Source organism: Dasypus novemcinctus, chromosome X (assembly GCF_030445035.2).
Source record: "Dasypus novemcinctus isolate mDasNov1 chromosome X, mDasNov1.1.hap2, whole genome shotgun sequence".
In the NCBI taxonomy this organism is placed as follows: Eukaryota; Metazoa; Chordata; class Mammalia; order Cingulata; family Dasypodidae; genus Dasypus; species Dasypus novemcinctus.
This window is the reverse complement of record NC_080704.1, coordinates 25,038,662-25,059,672: the sequence shown is the minus strand read 5'-3', so window position 1 is coordinate 25,059,672 and position 21,011 is coordinate 25,038,662. Positions and strand designations below refer to the sequence as shown.

The 21,011-nt window shown below is 38.1% G+C and overlaps 1 protein-coding gene across 2 annotated transcripts in view; it reads right to left on the bottom strand.

Moving 5' to 3' along the window:
- PHEX (phosphate regulating endopeptidase X-linked) overlaps positions 1 to 21,011 on the bottom strand; it is a 241,879-nt gene that overhangs the window by 4,578 nt on the left and 216,290 nt on the right. For both annotated transcript variants that reach the window (XM_004450363.4, XM_071213373.1), the window contains exons 17-21: positions 18,824 to 18,891; positions 16,512 to 16,642; positions 9,540 to 9,605; positions 8,455 to 8,559; positions 1,594 to 1,670 (exon numbers count right to left, since the gene is read on the bottom strand). In XM_004450363.4, the coding sequence (XP_004450420.1) occupies positions 1,594 to 1,670; positions 8,455 to 8,559; positions 9,540 to 9,605; positions 16,512 to 16,642; positions 18,824 to 18,891 (447 nt within the window). The remainder of the gene's footprint in view (positions 1 to 1,593; positions 1,671 to 8,454; positions 8,560 to 9,539; positions 9,606 to 16,511; positions 16,643 to 18,823; positions 18,892 to 21,011) is intronic.

The window sequence follows — 21,011 nt, the reverse complement described above, 5'->3', positions numbered from 1 at the left end:
CTTGCAAGTTCCCTGTCTGCAGTAAAGACCTCAGATTCCTACTCAGCACTTTGATTATAACTACCTTTCGGAAGTGATATTTCCATTGTGTGGTTTCCACTGCACTCAAATATCATTACTGCGATATTCGAGTGCAGTGGAAAGTAGACATCAGTAACAAGTCAGGCAAAACCAAAGTCAGAAAAACTCCCCCTCATCTATTTCTTACTCAATTGCACATTCAAAGGATTGACTAAAGACTCAGCATTCTCAGTCACTGACTGTTTCTTTCCTAATGACTCTGTTACCTACAGGTATTTGAATGAATGTAAGCATCTGTATCCCAAAACTCCTCATAACCTCTTGTGTTTTAGCTGGCCTATATGGGTAGGGATACATATTTTATAGTGTGATTCACTCTGGGCAAGTGTTAAAGATAGAATTTAGCTGATCATTAGTGAGCATACTCTGCAAATTATCAGCTAAATCCAACATTACAGGCAACTAGTTAGTAAAAGGAAATTAGTTTCTAAAAATTTATCTGTTGAGTAATTAATCTACCATGTGGTTTCATCTGCACCATTTGTCAGTGGGAGTACATTTTAGCCCATTATAGACCGTCAGCCTTCATGACAGTTTAGCCCAGTGGGGGAGAAGTTCTAACACGGTGATTAGATTTTTATGCTAGTGGGTAATTTATAGTCAATTTCTGAAGCATTTCTAAAGCAAGGTTTTAGGAATAAGATTTTTAAATATATGAGAAATTCTAGATGACTTTTCTGTAATATGCTAATGCATTCATTTAAACATTAAATATAAAGATATCCAGATATAATATATTCTAAGCAAAGAATGAAAAAAATGTAAATTATTATGGTTTCTTGGATTTCTCTTTTAATTCTCTAACCCCTCCTATAGACAATTTCTCTTACACTATTGAACCTGGCCCAGGATAAGGAATATTAACTTTAATTTTATTTTTACTAAATGTTTTATACATTTTGACTATGAAATAAGATTGCAATTCATAATCCTCTTCCCTTCACATATAACCAATTGTTTCTAAATATGAGTCCAACTGAAAACTAAAATGTAGAGGAACTTTTGACTCTATACATGAGTTATAACTGCTAAATATCACCACATATCCTCCTTGTGAATATACTATTCAGAAAGTGGACATTTGTTCAAATTTGTTGGTTGACGTATGAAAGAACAAGAAGTGTTAAATAGGATAGTCTTCAACATAAAGCTCAAGGTGTTTTAAAGCAAAGTACAAAAGGGTTCATCCATTTCTAAGACACAAAGAGTGTTACTTGGAGTCTTGTATGACCTCACAGATCTCTTAATGAAGCACAATACTGGAGGTGTGTACAAGTGCCCACCCATAGAAAGAGTTCAGAGAACATTGATTAAGGCAGCTTACTACTAACCAAAGGAAAGATGCTTAGCTTCTGTTCAGCAAGAGTTTTTTGTCTGCAAAACAGCAAACACACTGCTCAAAATATGGGTTTTTGTTCAGACTAACTGCCTATTTGGTAGAGCACTGGGATGCTTGGGGAGGGGGATGGAAGTAGAAAGATGCACAGTTGAAAACTGGTGTTGCCCATTTACCTAAACTGAGGGGGACTGTGAGCACCAATTTGAACTTGTTCTCGGGCAGCTTCTGGTCTGTAGGAATTGCACCTCACCTAGAAGAGAAAAGCATCCCAATAAGTACATTTCTATCCCAACTATATATTTTCTACTTTTAACTGCTCCAAATAATACTGGAGAATAACTTTAGAATCAATAGATGACAAACAGGTTTAGTAGATCAGATAAAACTGTCATCAGTAGTAACACCTATTATTCTAATCCCCAGAGTAGAAAGTTTTACCAATGTGAATAATTCTGTGATTTAAGTGAATCAGGATGCTTTCCAGACAGGTGCTGCTTTCAATCAAGAGAAGATAGTATATGTGCCCAGGAATTGACAGTGTATTCATTCAATTAAATTAATACTTGAAATAAACAAATTTATCCAGATTCATTCAAACAATAAAATGTATCAACCATCCATTATAAAGTAGGGTCACAAGAAGTACTTTGGAGCTTAGGCGCTTTGCTAGCATCATTCTAGTCTCTAGAACTGCACTTCCCCATCTCTGAGGTCAGATGTGGCTATATGACTTGCTCTGACTAATGAAAGGCAAGCATAAGTGATATGTCACTTCCTGGCAGAAGCATTAAAAATCTGGCTGAAGAGCCTTAAGAACAATTTAAGATGCTAGCTATATAAGGGCCTGTGTACTTTTCCCCATATTTCCAATTTCCTACTCCTGTGGTGACCATGGAAGTACATGTTAGATAAAGACCCCAAAACTCAGGTCTTTGAATAATAACTATGAGCAGAGCCCCACTGCTCACCCATGTTGGACATGGAGTATGAACAAGGAATAAACTTCCACTGTGTTGTTTCTGCAGCATAGCCTACTTAATCCAGATTTGAAGTATGTCTCCAGAGATGAGATAGTCTTGAAATATGAATAGAAATAGGAGGCGTGAATGTGGGGGGGGGGGGGCATTTCAAGTAGAGGAGGAATTGGGAGCAAAGACACAGAGGCAGAAAACAGAGGGGTGTGTTTAAGGAAAAAAAGCAAGGTTTTCATTTCGGCTGGACTGTGTGGTACATAATGGGCAGCAATGGGCAGGTGAGAGAGAATGGTGCCAGATTTCTGAAGTCCCAAGCAACAGGTTAATGTGTCAAAACTATATTTAAACACAGTTTTACTGTTTTTGAGTAGAAAAATGATCCCATTCATATTTATAAAAGATTTATCTGGTAGGGATATATAGGAGGAGGCAGAAATTAGATTATTAATCAAAGGATTATTTATAGGTACCAGGAAGGTTCTCAATAAGCATCCACTTAAATAAGTAGAAATGGGAATGGAGAGAAGTAGAAACAATGAGAAGACTATCTGAGAAAAAAATTGACAGGTATCAGCAACTATAGGGACACAGGAAGTAGGAAAGGCAATGAATTATTGCTTTTGATGAAGATAAACCATCAGTCACTGTGGTACTGAATTTGACTTTGAAAACATTTTTGCAATGTGTTTCCTAAATTTCTTCAGAAGCAAGTTAATGTGAAGTTGTTTCTGGCACTCAATTTTACCTCATTTCTTATATTGTTTCTTCTTATATTCTTACATTATATAGTATTATCTTTGCTCCACATATCTTTTAAGAGATTTCTGAAAACACATTTCTGTTTTTCTACTACCTCCCAGGGAGGGAAAATAACTTTACTCCTTTCAAGCAGACTTACTCCAATGTGCAAATGATTGAAAATCTCCTTATTCTGTCAGTGAGAAAAACTCCAAAATAAATTTCTCATTAATGATATAAAATAGCTTACCATTTTTAATAAACCTCTTCAGTTTAAAATAAATCAAATACAGCTTGGAATTTTATTTGGAGACATTTCAAAATTATGACAGTAAGTCATTATTAATTAGTTTATTTCATCTGCAAAGCAATACCGTGGGCTACGATGTAACTAGTAAAAACTGATGAACTCTTGTATTTTGTCCTCTAGAGCAGGGGACAGCAAACTTCCTCTGTAAAGGGACAGAGTAAATATTTTAGGCTTTGAAGACCCTAGGTCTCTGTTACAACTATTTGACTCAGCCAGTGTAGCACAAAACCAACCATAGACAAAATGCAAATGGATGAATATGGCTGTTTTCTGATAAAATATTATTTTTGAAAACAGAGGCACTGCAGAGTGCTGCCAGCCCACAAGTGCCGCAGAGAGCTGACTCAGCAAGGTAATGCAACAAAAAGGGAGACAAGTAAAAAAAACACAGAAGAGTGTGCAGCAAATGGACACAGAGAGCAAAACAACAAACAAGGCAAAAGGGGGAGGGAATAAATAAAAATTAAATACAGACATACAGAAGAATGCACAGTGAATGGACACAGAGAGCAGACAGCAAGACACTGCAAGGGGGGGGGGATTGAAAAAAAAAGAGGGCAGGCCATAATTGGCCCACAGACTCTAGTTTGACAACCCTGCTCTAGAAATTTCTTTTTGTGCACTTATTTTAAATATCTGACCCAGTACTGATCTAAAAGAAAGCCTCGTTGGTTGAACTATGTTAGTCTTATACTTTTCAAGCAATTCTTCTAATGATGTCAAGTGTCTTTAATGTACCCAGTATCTTTGCTGGGTGCTATAGAGCTATATAAGAAATATAAGGAAACAGAAGATAAGCAGTAGGGATAAAACTAAAAGTCATGCAATTTTTTAGAATTAAGTACTCAACTGCATGGTAATGGAAGTAAGAGTAAAAGGGGTTGGAGATAAAAGAATAATGCGAACTGGAGTTGTTGGGGAAGAGTTTGTGGAAGATGTGGAGGAGGTAGAACTCAAGAAGGATACTAGAGGATGAAGATGGAATTGAATATCCTGGAAGGAGAAAGGGTCAAACTATAAAAGGAAAAGCAAAAGCAAAACCTCAGAGACAGTAACAGGTTTGGCTTCTTAGGGTGGCAGTGAGGAGACCTGCCTGGCTAATTTCCCACTATGGAGCTGTGGGAAATTAAAGATGGTTTAGTGGGTCAGATTGAAAGGAACTTTGAAAGCCCAGTGAAAATGTCTGGCCTTGATGGGTAGGCCCATGGGAGCCACTGTACAGTCATTCTTTCAAAAGGTCAGTGATGAAATAAAGGTGGTATTTCAGTGGCACCTAAGATAGACAGTGGTGAGAAGATGCTGAAATCAGGAAAATTTGCCACATGGCTGTTGGAATAATCCAGAGTAGAAAAGTTTAAGGCCTAGCTTCTAGATGACAAGATGGGGTAATGAGGAGGAGGATGAATCTGAAAAGCATTTAAAAGGATGAAAAATCTAGTTTGGGGGACACATATCATAAAAAGAAAGACATGAAAATCAAATTAGGGAAGCAGTTGTGGCTCAACCGATAGAGTGTCCACCTACCATATGGAGGGTCCAGAGTTCTAAACCCAGGGCTTCCTGACCCGTGTGGTGAGCTGGTCCACACACAGTGCTGCCACGCACAAGGAGTGTCATGCCACGCAGGGGTGTCCCCCACATAGGGGAGCCCCATGCGCAAGGAGAGCCATCCCACACGAAAAAGTGCAGCCTGCCCAGGAGTAGTGCTGCACACACGGAGAGCTGACACAGCCACATGAGAAGAATGCAAGCGGACACAGAAGATCACATAGCGAATGGACACAGAGAACAGACAACAGGCGGAAAGGAGAGAAATAACTAAAATAAATATTTTTTAAAATAAAATCAAATCAGACCTAATAATCCGGGTTTTCTAACCAGGCAAACCCAAGGACTGGTAGTGTTGCTAGAAATGAGAAAACCCCGCCACAATGAGCTAGGTGCCACACCTGCTGTCACAAGCTAGACACCTAAAAGATCAGATGTCACAGCCTGTGGGGAGTGGATGTGGCTGAGGCTGTTGGGCACTCGCCTCCCATGTGGTATGTCCCAGGTTCGGTTCCCAGTGCCTCCTGGAGAAGGTGAGCAAACAGTGATCAGACAGACAAGAGAACCATCTGGGGGGTAGGGGATAAATAAAAAATAAATAAATAGGTAAAGTAAATAAATAAAAAGAGACCTAAAAGAAGTTTAAAAAAATAAAATAACCCCAAACAGGTGAGACTCCTGTGCTTACTGGGGAGTGAATGAAAGGGTTTAGGAAAAAAAGGCTATACAGAGGGAAAATGTTGTCAGACCTCTTTTAAAATAGGACCTATAATGAATAGCCAAAAATGTCTTTAAAAAGAAAAACAAAGTTGGAGGACTCTCACTTCCTAACTATAAAGTATATTACTTAGCTACAGTGGTAAAAACAAACAAACAAACAAACAAAAACCAGCATGGGGGAGCAGATGTAGCTCAAGTGGTCGCATGCCTGCTTCCCATGTACAAGCCATGTACAAGGTCTAGGCTTCAATCCCTGGCACTTCCTAAAAAAAAAAAAAAGCTCCCACTGGGGAGCAGATGTAGCTCAGTGGTTGAGTGCCTGCCTCACATGTATGAGGTCCTGGGTTCAATCCCTGGTACCTCCTAAAAACAAAACAAAAAACCATGGCACGTTACAGGCACAAAGACAGACAGACTGATCAATGGAACAAAATCAAGAACTCAGAAACAGACCCTCGCATCTACAGTCAAGTGATTTTTGACAAGGCTCTTAAGCTCATCCAGCTGGGCGAGAACAGTCTATTTAACAAATGTTGCTGGGAGAACTAGATAGGCATATTCAAAAGAAAGAAAGAGGATCCCTATCTCACACCTTATACAAAAATTAACTCATAATGGATCAAGGACCTAAATATAAAAGCAACAACCATAAAACTGCTAGAAGAAAATGTAAGAAAACATTTTCAAGATCTTGTGGTAGGTGGTAGTTTCTTAAACCTTAAGCACAAAGCATGAGCAATAAAAGAAAAAAAAAGATAAATGGGACTTCCTTAAAATTCAACACTTTTGCACCTCAAAGGACTTTGCAAAAGGGATGAAAAGGTAGCCAACTCAATGGAAGAAAATATTTGGTAATCACATATCCAATAAGGGTTTAATATCCATGATATACAAAGAGATCATACAACTCAACAATAAAAAGACAAATGACCTGATTAAAAAATGGGCAAAAGACGTGCAAAGCCAATTGTCCAAAGAAGAAAGACAAATGGTAAAGAAACACATGAAAAAATGTTTAACATCACTAGCAATTAGGGAAATGCAAATCAAAACTACAATGAGATAGTTCACACCTATTAGACACCTATTAATACTAATACCTATTAGTATTAAAAATTCAAAAAACTGTAAATGTTGGGGAGGATGCAGAGAGATAGGAATGCTTATTCACTATTAGTGGGAATGAAGAATGGTACAGCACTGTGGAGGACTATTTGGCAGTTCCTAAGAAAGTTGAATATAGACTTGCCATGGAACTCAGCAATACCATTACTAGGTATATACCCAGAAGAACTGAGAGCAGTGACACGAAAAGACATCTGAACACCAATGTTCAGAGTGGCATTATTCATGATTGCTAAAAGTTGGAAACAACGCAGGTGCCTGTCAAATGATGAATGGATAAACAAATTGTGGTATCTACACATGATGGAATATTATGCAGCAGTAAGAAGAAATGAAGTTGAGAAATATATGACAACATGGATGAACCTGGAGGACGTTATGTTGAGTGAAGCAAGCCAGATACAAAAGGACAGATACAATATGAGTGCACTATTATCAACTAAATATATTTTGTAAACTCATGGAATTAATAAATGGTTAACCTTTGCAGAATTGGTTAAAAGGTTGTTTGTAAATCTTTGGAAATAAATGGAAATGCTGAGAGCACAAAATAGTGTTTGTGACTAGTAGAACTATTATATATAAAGCTAAAAAATGTAACATGGGACTATATAACATAATGAAACCTCATGTAAAATATGAATATGGGTGATATTGCATATATAAGACTGTTTTTACAAAATGTAAATACTAATAAACTAGAGAGAAGGAAACAGAAGAGCAGCTAAGTATGGCAAGAGGAGTACAGAGAGACTGAGAGGTGATGAATTTTGTTTGTTTTGTTTTTGTTTTTTAGAATTATTATTACAGGAATAATAAAAATGCTCTAAATGATTGAAATGATGAATGTACAACTATGTGATTATACTGCATACCATTGACTGTATACTTTAGATGTATTTATGCTTTATTAATATGTATCAATAAAACTGGTTAAAAAAAAAACAGGGCCTATACCTTTGTGATGTAAAACCAGTGCAATAACCAATAACGAAGAAGAACTGGCACTTGCCCCATGAGCCAGACTCAAACTCAGAACATTGCCTTATCTGATACACATCCCCCTTTCTGCCCTATATTAATCCCTTTCAATTTCTGCTTAGAAAGCCCACTAAACTCAGAGCAGGATGACCTGACTCTCCTTGCCTTTGCAGTTTTTCAGCTCCAGGAATCTTCTCATATTCATCTGACAGTTGGGAACCTAGCCTTGAGGGTCACCTCATGGGTTGAGCGTGGTAGGATAAAGGCAAATCCACAAATGAGGCAAAGGAAAAGAAGAAAGTAGGAAAGAGCAGGGCCATGAAAACCATAGGATGAGTCACTAGACCAAATGGTATCAAACACATTAAAAAGTCAAGGTAGATCAGAGAAATGTCAAGTGGGTTGCCGTAGGGTTGGTAACCCACTTGGTAAAAAAAATACCAATAAACCTTGATTCAGTTCATTAATTATGTCCCATGGAATACTAACAAGATGGAAAGCATCTTGAAATAATCAGCAAAGTAAGATTTTAGCTAGAACCAAATTTATCCCATTAAATTTTTGTTCCAAACCTTGATTAAGAGAACAAGCTAAAGTCCCAAGATCCATCTTTAATGCCCTTTCCTCAGACTACTCACATGAGCATAACTTAAGAAGAAGAGCTGGTTGTTGGTGAATGAGATGCCTGGTAGAAGAGGCTCCTCCACTCCCTGCCTTTTGTCGTTTATCCATTTCCTGTAAGCCTAGTCAGAGAAGCAGAATAGATTATTCTCAGCAATGACTTTTTTTCTCTTTTCTCATCCAGAATAGACGTACTGAAAATATCTCTACCAAGTGCAAAATACAATGAGTCAAGTTTTCCTGTAGGGAAACAAATACCTGGAAATGTAAGTCAATGTCATCTTGCTTAACAGTGAGACAGGTTCACCTGCAACCCAACAGATGCCAAAATAACTGAACCAAAATATGTAGATGTTAAATAGCTCTGAAAAGAAGCTATTCTTTCCATTCCTACCAGGGTATAGACAAATCTAACACAATGAATGGCAAGCTGTATGCAAATAAATTTTGGGATCAGCATTTTACCAATTCTTTATTTTGCCCAGTACGGGAAAAACTACCATCTTTGATCATCATCATTTTATAAACTATACTTCAACAAGAGTACAGGAAAGACATAACCTCAGAATAATTGCCTGGTCTTTAAATTGAAAGCCTTTACCTTATGAAAATCTTTTCGCATTATCCTTATGTTTCTTGTTCAACCACAGACCAGTGGATGATGAAAACACTATTATTGACTCTTACCAGACCTAGCATATAAAAACCACTAGCCTGTGGCCATAATTTAGAAGTTTGGTCTTTTAAGAGAGAATTATGAAGAAGCCCATAGAGACAGTTACATTCAAGGAAAACTCATATGAACGTAGCCTCAGGGAGATTTTTATAACATGTAGTGATATTATTATGACCATATTTTCTGAAAACCATCCTTTAAATACACAATTCTAGATATCGAATATTATTCTTTAAGGTGACTTTATACCCCAAAAAGAAATTGCAGCTCTATTTATACAAGAGTCAATGGGAAATACAATTCTATTTACAGAAATTCCATAATATCTAACACCTCAAGAACATGTCTGTGGTGTAAACTGAGGTGCACCCACACAGTGTTTTATAGTTTAATATTTAAAATCACAGCAAATGTAGCAGTGCCTACCCTAAAAGCTTCCCGCAGACCTCCATTATCAGCAATATTTTCTCCCAGGGTCCTCTTCCCCTTGACCTAACAAATGTAAAAAAGAAAGAAAAAATAATTTTTCACAGTTATCTATCATTCAACAAGAGGCATAAATATTATAGCAAGAAAAAGTATCATATTTTAAAGAGAAAATTACATTTACTAAATCAGAGGTAGTCAGAATATATTGTGAGATGCCAAACTAACCCTGGCAAGGTACTCCCGAATATAATAATTTATATTTTATTATGCTACACGTCTTTCTTGTCTACCTCTTTTTGCTCACCAATTAGCCTGCTCCAATAAAATGTTAACAATATTCTGAGTGACAATAGTTTAATAGGGAAAAACAGAAATGTCAATATACAGATTACTTTCTCTGATTAACTCACATAGACCAGAGGATTCTTCTCATTGTGCTTGTCTTTCCAAAAATTTACCACTCATACAGAAACAAGATTTCAAGATCAACTATCATCACTTTACTTTCAGCAATTTCCATGAAAAATTAAGAGGATAGTCTTCATGGAAAACAAATATCAAATAGAAAGTGGTATAGACCACAAGGCTGAGGTTTGTAATATGTATGGCAATCAGTCAAGCATGGTAAAGAAATTCTTCCAAACATTTAAAGATTGTTTTTCAAAATCTTAAATCAGCTAAGGACAAAAGTATCTGAAACCAATACAGTCCCGGGGGTCAAATCTTGCCTACTGCACGTTTTTGTACAGCCTGCAAGTTAAGACTGGTTTTCACATTTTTAAATGGTTGGAGAAGGTGGGAATCAAAAGATGAAAATTTGTGGTATATAAAAATTACATGAGATTCAAATTTCAGTGTCCCTAAATCAAGTTTTAATGGAATGCAACCACATACATTCATGAACATGTTATCTATGGCTGATTCCATGCTATGACAGCAGAGTTGAATAGTTGCCAAAGAGACCCTATAGCCCACAAAACCAAAAATATTTACTGGTTGGCCCTTTATAGAAAAAGTGTGCCAACCCCTGTATAGTAGAGAGCATAATGGTCCCCCAAAGATGTCTGCATCCTAATCTCTTGAACCCGTGAATGTGTTATTTTATATAACAAAAGGAACTTCATGGTGTGATTAAACTAAGGATTTTGAGATGAGGAGCTGATCCTGGATTATCCAGGTGGACACAATGTAATCACATGGGTTCTTAGGAGAGGAAGAGGGAGGCAGAAGAGTCAGAATAATGCAAGTGAAAAAGACTTGACCCATCATTGCTGGCTTTGAAGATGGAAGGGGGCCATCAGCCAAGGAATTTGGACAGCCTCTAGAAGCTGGAAAAGGCAAGGCCACAGATTCTCCACTAAAACTTCCAGAAAGGAATTCGCCCTACCAATATCTTATCGGGGGGAGGGGGGTAATATGGGAACCTCTTATATTTTTTGAATGTAACATTTTTTGTAATCTATGTATCTTCAAAAAATACAATTTTAAAAATTGATGGGGGTATGGGGTGGGGAGTGGGATATATGGGTACATCATATATTTTTAAATGTAATGTTTTGTGTGATCTATTAACTTTAAAAAAAGATAATTAAAAAATAAAGTTTTTAAAATATCTTCATTTTAGCACACTGAGACCAGTGTCAAACTTCTGACCTACAGAAATTATAGAGAATAAATTTGCATTGTTTTAAGTCTCTAAGTTGTGCCTGTTTCAGCAGCAATAGAAAACCAGAACACCTTGCTCTGATCTTTCAAGCCATGGATCCTGACAACTCTTTGCTTTTAAGCTAGTCTGATCGCCTGGGTATCAAGCATACACTAATGAATAAAAACAAATCTTTGGAAAACATTATTCACTGTAATCACCCCAGGAAGCTCCTAGTTTCAGTCCCCAAAAGCTACTATTCCTCCTTAACAAATGAGGAATCTAAAGCTCAGAGTGTGTATCAGGTGTGGTTGGTACCCTACTCAGATCCACTTTCCCCACCAGGCCTCTGCACCCATTCCTACAGCTGGTAACATCTCTATGGGAGTCACCTCACCTGGAGATTCCTGGATGGTTATACCCCACCTTCCAGGAACTGACTACTGTGCAATTAGAACAGCCCAGCCTATTATGCCCTGGGCTGAACAATTTCTAGGGTACAATTCATGTGGGATCAAGTTAAGACTTAACTTTCCAGAAACCAGTATGTTTCCCCCACTCTCTTATAGTTTTCTCCTGAAAGCACTTCCTCAATAAATCACTTGCCTAAGAAGCCCCTTCTTGGGCTCTGCTTCTAGTGAACCTGACATAAGACAGTGATTAAGCAGACTGCCTACATTTTACAGAGAATCAAACCCAAGCAGTCTGTCTCCAGAGCCTTTACTCCATGATATGCTACTTTCTCAATTCTCAACTCCTCTTAACACTTCTGTTTACACCCACTCATGCTTGCATTTAAACTCCTTGCTTTTGACTCTAAGCATTATCTAAAGTAGAGGCTTTTGGAGGAGGTGTACCACTTTGGCTCCTACTACTCTAGACTGCCTGGGCACACCACATGGCCTTAGGTTTGGCCTCTCAGGACCCAACTGCTGCTGACAGTCTTCTTCTATGGTGCCCCATCTGGGCTCCTCCCAATTCACTGCAAAGGAAGATTCAGACAGTGTACTGGCCCCCACAAATGAAGCCAGAAGCACAAACCACAGTCCTTTATATCTACAAAGGAAGCCATCCACTCTCCTGTGGGAATTAGACTGAAGTGGTTTCTGGTGGTTGAGTGGCTTTGTACTGAGACAGGCATACCTTCTCTACTAACCTTTTGACAAAGGCACGCATCTGTCAGAATTAAGTTTCAACATGTGATGCTTTGGCCAAAATGAATGTTGCAGAGGAGTCTACCCACCCATCACCCAGGTGTGAAAGGAACAAGATGAGAGAACCAGAGCATGATGCAAGGGAACAGCATGGACTTTGGAGTCATACAAACCTAGACTCCAATCTAGACTCTACTATGGGCTTTAATGTCCTTGAGCCTCAGTTTCCTCATCTGTAAAACAGGCTATAATTCATACACTTTTCAGTACCATTTGAGGATTAAATTTGGTTCAGTTAAGTGACTAAAAAGTCTAACTCCCATGCTTGGCATACAGTAATCACCAGGAAATATGTATTCCCTTCCTTCAATAAAACTTCTGTTTTTTGTTTTTTTCTAGCTCCAAAGTCTTTGGCTTTGTTTTCTCCTAGGATGGGGTATCTATGAATATGTCACCAATTATTAGGAATACTAACTACCATTTATTGAGCATATAATGTCTTGGCCATTGTGCTGGGCTTTACATTACTTAAACTCATTTACTTCTCACAATAAACTAATGAAGACTTTGAGACTCAGGAACATTAGCTAACTTGTCTAAATTCCTAAAAATAACTATGGGTTGAATGAAGAACTGGACCCATGGCTCACTCTACGACCCCTCCACTAAGCTTTTCTTGAAGCAATGTGCACTCCAGATGATTTTTCACAAGGTGCTAGCCCCTGAATTGAGCAGAGATACACAAAAACACCCATTTTAGGCTTTCTCATACGACAGTTGTAACTACAAACAAAATGTGGGCAGAGAAATGGATTTCCACAACACTGGATAAAAGAGATAGAGATATGGTCAGGGACACTGATTCTGGTTTCTTAATGAAATTTTATTTTTTTAAAAAATATCAATTCCATATATTTAATACGATTTAAATTAGCACCCCAGTGGAATTTTTGGAGGAGGAGGGGAAAGAATGGATAAAATTATCTTGGAGTTTATATAAAAGCATAAATGCCTGAGAATGGCCAAGTATAAAAAAGAAGAACAGTGAGGGAGAAATTGTATTGACAGATGTCAGACATACCATAATGCCACAGTAATATGGCATTGGTATAGAAATCAGCAAATCAATCAGTAGAATAGACTATATTATCCAGAAATTGATCGCAGTATACATGATATTTTAATATTTGACAAGCATGGTAGTTGAATTCTGTAAGAAAAATAATGTATTTCGATAAATGTCATTGGGAAGAAAATAAAAGTGAGTTCATTAAACTCAAAGAGAAAAGTAAATTTTGCATACATGACTATTTAAATGTAAAATAAAAAAACAATAAAACATTCCCAGAAAAGCTAGAAGGTTACAGGTATAACATAGATGTTGGGGTACCTTCATAACCAAAAATGAAAATGCAGAAACTACTTTTTAAGAAAGATAGGTATCTTTGACTATATAAATTTTTAAAATTCTGTATGTCAAAAAGATACCATATAGAAAGTCCAATAGGTGGGCAATATAATGGGGTGGGGTATGTGTAATGTGAATAACAGATAAACTTTTAACATATAATACAAAAAGGCTCTTATAAATTGACAAGAAAATGACAACACAATATAAAAATTCTTTCATATATCATGGTAGAAATATGAAACGTAACTTTTTGATAAAAGTAGCAACCTATCTCAGAAAACAAAATATGTGAAGAATATACCTAAGAGCATTTATTTTAGCAGGATTCATTATGACAAAACACTTGAAAACAAAGTAGAACCCCTACAAGAAATTAGTTGAGCAGACTATAGCACATGCACACTATGGACTCCTAGACACTGAAATCTATGAACTGAAGTTATATCAATTTACTTGGATGGAATGCTCCAAGATTTTGCTGAGTAAGAAGGCAACATTCAGAAGCCTATTTTAAAATTATAAATACTGCAAATATAAGTGTATATACATATATGTGTGTATGCCTCTCTCAACGAGCATGGGCAACAGTGTCCCAGGGTTATTTAAACTACTTACAGGTAGGTAAGGGCAGAGAGAGGAAGGGAAGGCAAAAGGTAATGGAGATGAAGGCAAAAAGGAAAAGGAACAAAATTTCACACACACACAAAATAAAGCATGCATAAAATGGTTTTGTTTGGGCCCTTATGGAAAATCACACAAGTATATGTAATATAAAAACAAACATTTTAAAAATGCATTTCTTTTGGGAAGCGGCTGTGGCTCAATTGATTGGGCTCCTGTCTACCATATGGGAGGCCCTGGGTTCTCATCCCAGGGTCTCCTTGTAAAGGCAAGTTGGCCTGTGTCCCATGGAGAACTGACGGCCCATGCCCACAGAGAGCTGGCGCAGCAAGATGATGCAACAAAGGGAGACAAGCAGACACAGAAGAATGCACAGTGAATGGACACAGAGAGCAGACAGCAAGCAAGCCACAAGGGGCGGGGAGAATAAATAAAAATAAAAAATATATATATTTTTAAAATGCATTTCTTTTGATCAAACTTCTAAAACTCAGAACTCTTAACCAATTCGGACCAATTAGTTCAAATTAGAGAGGTAGTTTGGAAGGAAATTTCAAAGAATGATATGGGATGTAGGAGATTTATACAAATTTTATTGTTTATCTATGCAGTAGAAAAATCTGGATGTAGGAAAACAAACTAATGTTTGGGTCAGTCATTCTCAAACTTTAGCTTGTATCAAAAACACCTGAGGGCTTGTTAAAACACAGCTTCTGATTCAACTGGTCTGGGATAGGGCCTGAGAACTGGCATGTCTCTCAAGTCCCCAGGGGAAGTCAGTGCTACTGGGTCCATGGACCACACTTTACAAACCATTGGTCTAAAGTAAGCTAATGTCCATGACTCTCAGGGATGAATCTCCCTGGAGCCAAGGGATTACTACCAAGCACCAGCTGATGATGTAACTAGAAAAAGACCTTGAATAAAAGGGTCAGTTCAGGCCAGCAGAATATCTCAGCATTCACATAAAATTTGGTGTTAAAAATTGCCTTTTGCCTTGAATAAAAGGGGGAAATGGAAAGGACAAATGAGTTTATGTGGCTGAGTCTCCAAAACAGAGTCGGTATGTCATCAGAAAGGTCACACTTATGCACATCTGAGGAGGGTCCCAGAGACAAAGAAGATACAACCCCAGGTACTTGTTCTCCTGAAGGCTACAGAAACACACAGGTGCTAGGGTCATGGCAGATGACTCTGGAGTTCAATGCCATGTCAGCTGGCCCTACTTTGGAGTTTGTGTTCCTGAGTGTGATGAAGTTGGACTCAGATGTGACCTTTCTACACATGCCTCTTCTGTCACTTTTACTGAACCTGTGGTTGGTGCTAGGGTTGGTGCATACTCAGGAGACTTGAATTTCTGGACTGTCCATGTGCCAGCTGGGCCCTGAGCCTCAGCAGAGTTGCAACTCCTACCCTCTGATTCATTGAACTTACCCAGGTCAGCTAACGGGGAGGTGAAGATGGTCAACCACCGTACCAGGGAACCGAGAGTGCTTACCACTGCAAGCAGGAGAACTGCATTCATCATCCATGTGGAATCTAAGCCCCCTCTCAATATAGAGGTGGAGTGGACATCACCATCCCAGGGTCCACAGAATGGAGGAATAGAGTATGGATTAGAGTGGACTTACTGATATTCTACTATGGAACTACTGTGACTAGTAATGGAAGAAATTGTAGTACTGATGTGGAGAAAGTGGCCACAGTAGTTGCTGAGGGCGGGAGAGGGAAGAAGAGATGTGATATGGGAGCATTTTCAGGACTTTGAATTGTCCTAAATGATACTGCAGGGACAGATGCAGGACATTATATATCCTGCCATAACACACCGAATGTATTGGGGGAGAGTGTAAACTACAATGTAAACTATTATCCATGTGGTACAGTAGTGCTCCAAAACGTATTCACCAAATGCAATGAATGTGTCATGATGATGAAAGAGGTTGTTGATGTGGGAGGATTGGGGTGACGGGGATTTGGGGGGTATATGAGAGCCTCTTAAATTTTTTGAATGTAACATTTTTCGTGATCTATGTATCTTCAAAAAATACAATTAAAAATAAATAAAGTAAGTAAGCTAATGTCCAGATGATGAGATGTGACCTGTAAGGTGTCTCCTTACCCACAGTTGTACTCACATTTAAGCCAGCTTTCTTCCAATAATAGTTGCTATACTGGTTAATCATACACTTTGTTTTTTCTTTAAACTTTTCTTCTGATTCAAAAGACCACCAAGGATCCAGGTTTCCATTTTTATCAAATTTTCTACCTAGCAAGAAGGAAAGTCAAAATGATATTTGTTATTTACAGAAAGTAAAGTCCTCACCTGTCCTCTCCCTCACTTCAACAAGCCTTCAAGAAGCAGTCACAGAAGTAAGGAGCACGCCTCCTGGGAGCAGCTCCTACATTAATGCCAAAGTCATGTCGCAGGTGAAATGCAAAAAGAGGACCTGGAGAAAGAGAACTGGGGAAGTTCTTTCCTGCTAAGGGACAAAGAGCATTTTTAAAAGATTCATCAATTTATCACAAATACCAGTCTTATCCAGTCTTGGTTTATTTGCGTTCACCTAATCTGACCCAAAACGTTCTCTGGATTATGAAATGAAATTGCTTCATTCAGGAAGCCCCTGAGAGAATCGGAGCATTGTTACCAGTGAAATTCCACATGACCACTGCATTAGCCCCTTGAGTCATTCACACAGTTCTCACCACACAAGCATGGACCTTGACTCAGCCCTACAGGAACCTGTTTCTTCCCAGTTGCCAGGAGCCGAAAGACACATCAAACCTCTGTTATGAATCATTCCACAGCCATCAGTGTGGATGGAAGGCCCATCTGTTCTACTTAGACAAGGAAGGTTGCTCTAAAAGGAGAACTTGGAAAGATGAGTTACGTATGCTTTCTTGCTATACATTCATGCTTCATTTTCTCCACAGCTATCAAAACAAAGGTTGGGGCACATATGAATCATCTTCTATGTTAAAGGTTACTATTGGAATCAGAAGTATAGTTTAAATTTGATTATACAGAAAACTCTCCATTGAGCTTACAAGAAAGTCCCCTAAGGAAAGGTATTAACTGGAACAATTCAAAGCTCTTCAGCAAACTGGATGCTGCTAACATCACCCTCTGGAATAGCACAGGTCACTCCCCTCCACCCACTACCCAACCAATCATTAAATAGTTACTGGGCATGTACTTATGTGCAATGCACTGTTCTAAGTATTGGTTACAGGATGAAATCTCCATCATTAGATTCCATCCTTTGAGACAGACTCCAGAAGGCTCTGGGAGAGAAATATACTTAAATTTCCTAGGAAGTAAGGCCCAGAACAAGGAGACAGTTACCAGATTTTGCTTCTGAGCTAAGACTCTCCTATCAGAGAAACCAATTGTCCAAAGGCAGAAAGTCTAGCTCTGAGGAGTCAGATGACTACAAGACAGCTACATTTTAACAGGGAGGAGGAGACCAGGGAGAAAAACAAAACAAAACAAAAAATACCTGTGATTTAGGAAAGGCTGGTGGGACTGCCGGAAGAATTATCCAGAAGAACTAAAGAGGACTCTGGCCCTGGAACAGGCATTCAGGAAAGGAGATTGGAGCTAATACAGGCATGGACTAAAGAGGTTCCCCCTTCTATACAGTGTTGTCTTGGGCTAGTCACAATTTTGCGTTTGCCCATAAATCATTGTGTAGATGTGTGTGCCACAGCAATTCGCTGGCGATTCATAAATTTCAGAGATTTCATGTGGTTTTTCAATAATATTCCAAAGTTAAAGGAGAAATGAATGCTGATGACAAAACAATGATGACACTCAAAGGGAGATCATTTCTTTAGGTTATGCCACATTCTGCTTTTTCCTTTTGCTTACATGTCTTCAGGATACATATCATATTCTATGTTATGCCTTATTAGGAAAGCATAACCTTTTAAAAATTTTCTGAATATATCTACCAGCATAGAGAAAAACAGAGATTAAGTATCACATAATCCTTTAAATAGTATAAAGGAACCAGTCAGCCAAGCTCCAGAATCCTAACTTGGTGAGTCTTAACTTAGCAGCACACATAATCCTCTTTGGAGTAGAGCACATACTCCCAGGAAGAATCTCAACATGGTAAATAAAGAAATAACAAAGGGGAGAAGCTAAAAAGCAATTCCTGTATCTATTGTGGCCACTACAGCAAACCTGATCTAAATGCAAAGTTAATTTCATTGAAAGTGTAGGGTCTTTTTTTTCATTCTTCATCTGTCACCAATGGGAACAATTATTTATTTATTACAAGTTATCACAGAAAGACAGGGGGAAGTTTTCTATCAGCAATCATATTGCTTTGGATAATCTTCAATCTATGATTATACTGCTATGCAAAGATAATAGCAACAATTAATATCCATAAAGTCAACATTATAAAAGCAGCTGCTTATAAAATGAACCAGTACTTACCATTATTATCAAATCCATGTGTAAATTCATGTCCAACAATTACCCCTATGGCGCCATAACTCAGAGATCTATGATATAAATACATAATTTTGAGATGGTTACAATAATGAATCTCAGCGTATAATCTTTTAATTTGTTCAATGAAAAGCCAAGATATCTGTTTTCTAGTAACCATGGTAATAGCAGTCAAATAACTACATCCACAAAATTGTAAAAAAAGGAGCTAAACATACCCTTCTAATTGAAATGGACAAAGAAAATATAAATTCTAACATTGTCACTATGACCACTGATGGACCTTAGTATCCTATCCTCCAAAATTAGGGATGTGAAAGAGATGATTTCTAAAGACCCTTCCAGCTCTAAGACTTCTACAATTCTATATCTGTTTGAGCTGTATATTATATTCATAAACACCCAAAGCAATGGCAGGGTTTGCAAAGATCTTGTCAGTAAGCATACCATTTATTTTTTTAAATCTGGGAACTTGCTGAAAAGTCACTTTAGTCTTAGAAGTTAAATTGTTTCCCAAATGTGGTCATAAAAAAAGGACTAGAGCAGAGATTAAAAGGGATCACTGTTTTCAAAGGTAGTCATATTCCTTTGCTTTTGTGACAGACAAGTTCACAATTGAATAGCAAAGACTGTGAAGCCTTAACCAAATTTAGAAAAGGCACTACATTATTTCTGTTCACCTCTGAAGAAGCATGTGGTAAATCATCTACAAAGGTGGCCACCAACAATTCCACCCACCCCTGAATGCACATGCCCCTCCTCCCACCAAGAGGCAAACCATTCCCCTTCCCTTGAATCTGAACTGGCCTTAGGACCTCCTGCAACCAAGAGAAGGCAGAGGAAGTGGCAGGGTGTGACTTTAAAGAGGCCTGACAGCTTCCATTTTCCATTCCCCTGGAAGACAACTGCAATGTTAAGAAGTTCAACTACCCAAGAGGGAGGGGGTAAGTGAAGAAAGCAAGAGACCCCCAAAGTGAAGTGACTCTGAAGAAAGACAGAAAGGTTCAGCCAGGCCCCAGCCATTCAAATCAATCCAGCTGAGGCAGCAGACACACGAGTGAAGTCATCTTAGATCCTCCAGTCCTACTGAAGCTGCTACCGGCCAATACTACCCAGAACAGAGAGCAGCTGTCTCAGATCAGTTCTGTCCGAATTGCAGACATATAAGCCAATACATGGTTCTTTGGGGCTTTGATACATAGCAACAGATAACTGACACAAAGCATATTGTTCATACTTAAAGTAATCAATAAGTAGGTTTCCATATGTATATGTGTCTTGTGATTTTTCTCTGTCAAATGTAAGTTCCATGGAAGCCAAACCTTTCTATTTTTTCATTGCTAAATTCTCTGTGCCCAATACACAGGAATAGTGTGACAGATTTAAGAATTAGTTGATTAATTAATTTTACGATTTCACGTAAGGGACTAATCTATAGGTAACTTAGTCATTTAAACTGTGGATGAGGATTATAATAGACCACTTAAAATCTTTATTATGAGGATTCTTCATGAGATTTGCACTTAAGCTAAAAATATTTCACAGTTGGTTCCTGACATGCAACATCAAAGTCGCCCAGCAAATAGACAGGACCCATAACCAGAAGGAACAGAAATTTTTGAAGCAACATGTTATTACAGGGCATAACGATCCTTAACATGCTAATTGTTTGTCTCAACTATACCCAAGAAAGTGCCGTAAGATTTAATTTTTCCCCTTGGTGGCAATTCTTTCCTTTGTTATTTCTTTCCTGCAAGGTAATTTGCATTTTAAAAAAATGTTTCCTACTGTTTCTCCATCATTGCAAACCTTCATTAAAGGAGTAAGAGTAAAATTATGCATTTCAATCATAGAGCTATCATAGCAGAGTGCAACAAACTTGTAATTTTACATAGTGCTAATTTTTGCAGCAGTAGTTAATCACAGGGCAGCCTGTAACATTTTTTTTTCCAGGTCTCTCAGCCCTGAGACTTACTCATTTACAACCCTCAGTCGGTGCTGCTGACTGGAAGAATTCAAGGGATGAACAATGGAATCTTATAGGAACTGCTCTGCAAGAAATGTCCTTGAAGAGGGACTGCTCCAATGAGCTGTCCATCTGGCAAAGGGCAATAGAGATTTCAGAAAATGATTGAATCACTACAACTTTCAATTCTCAGTTACACAATCACAC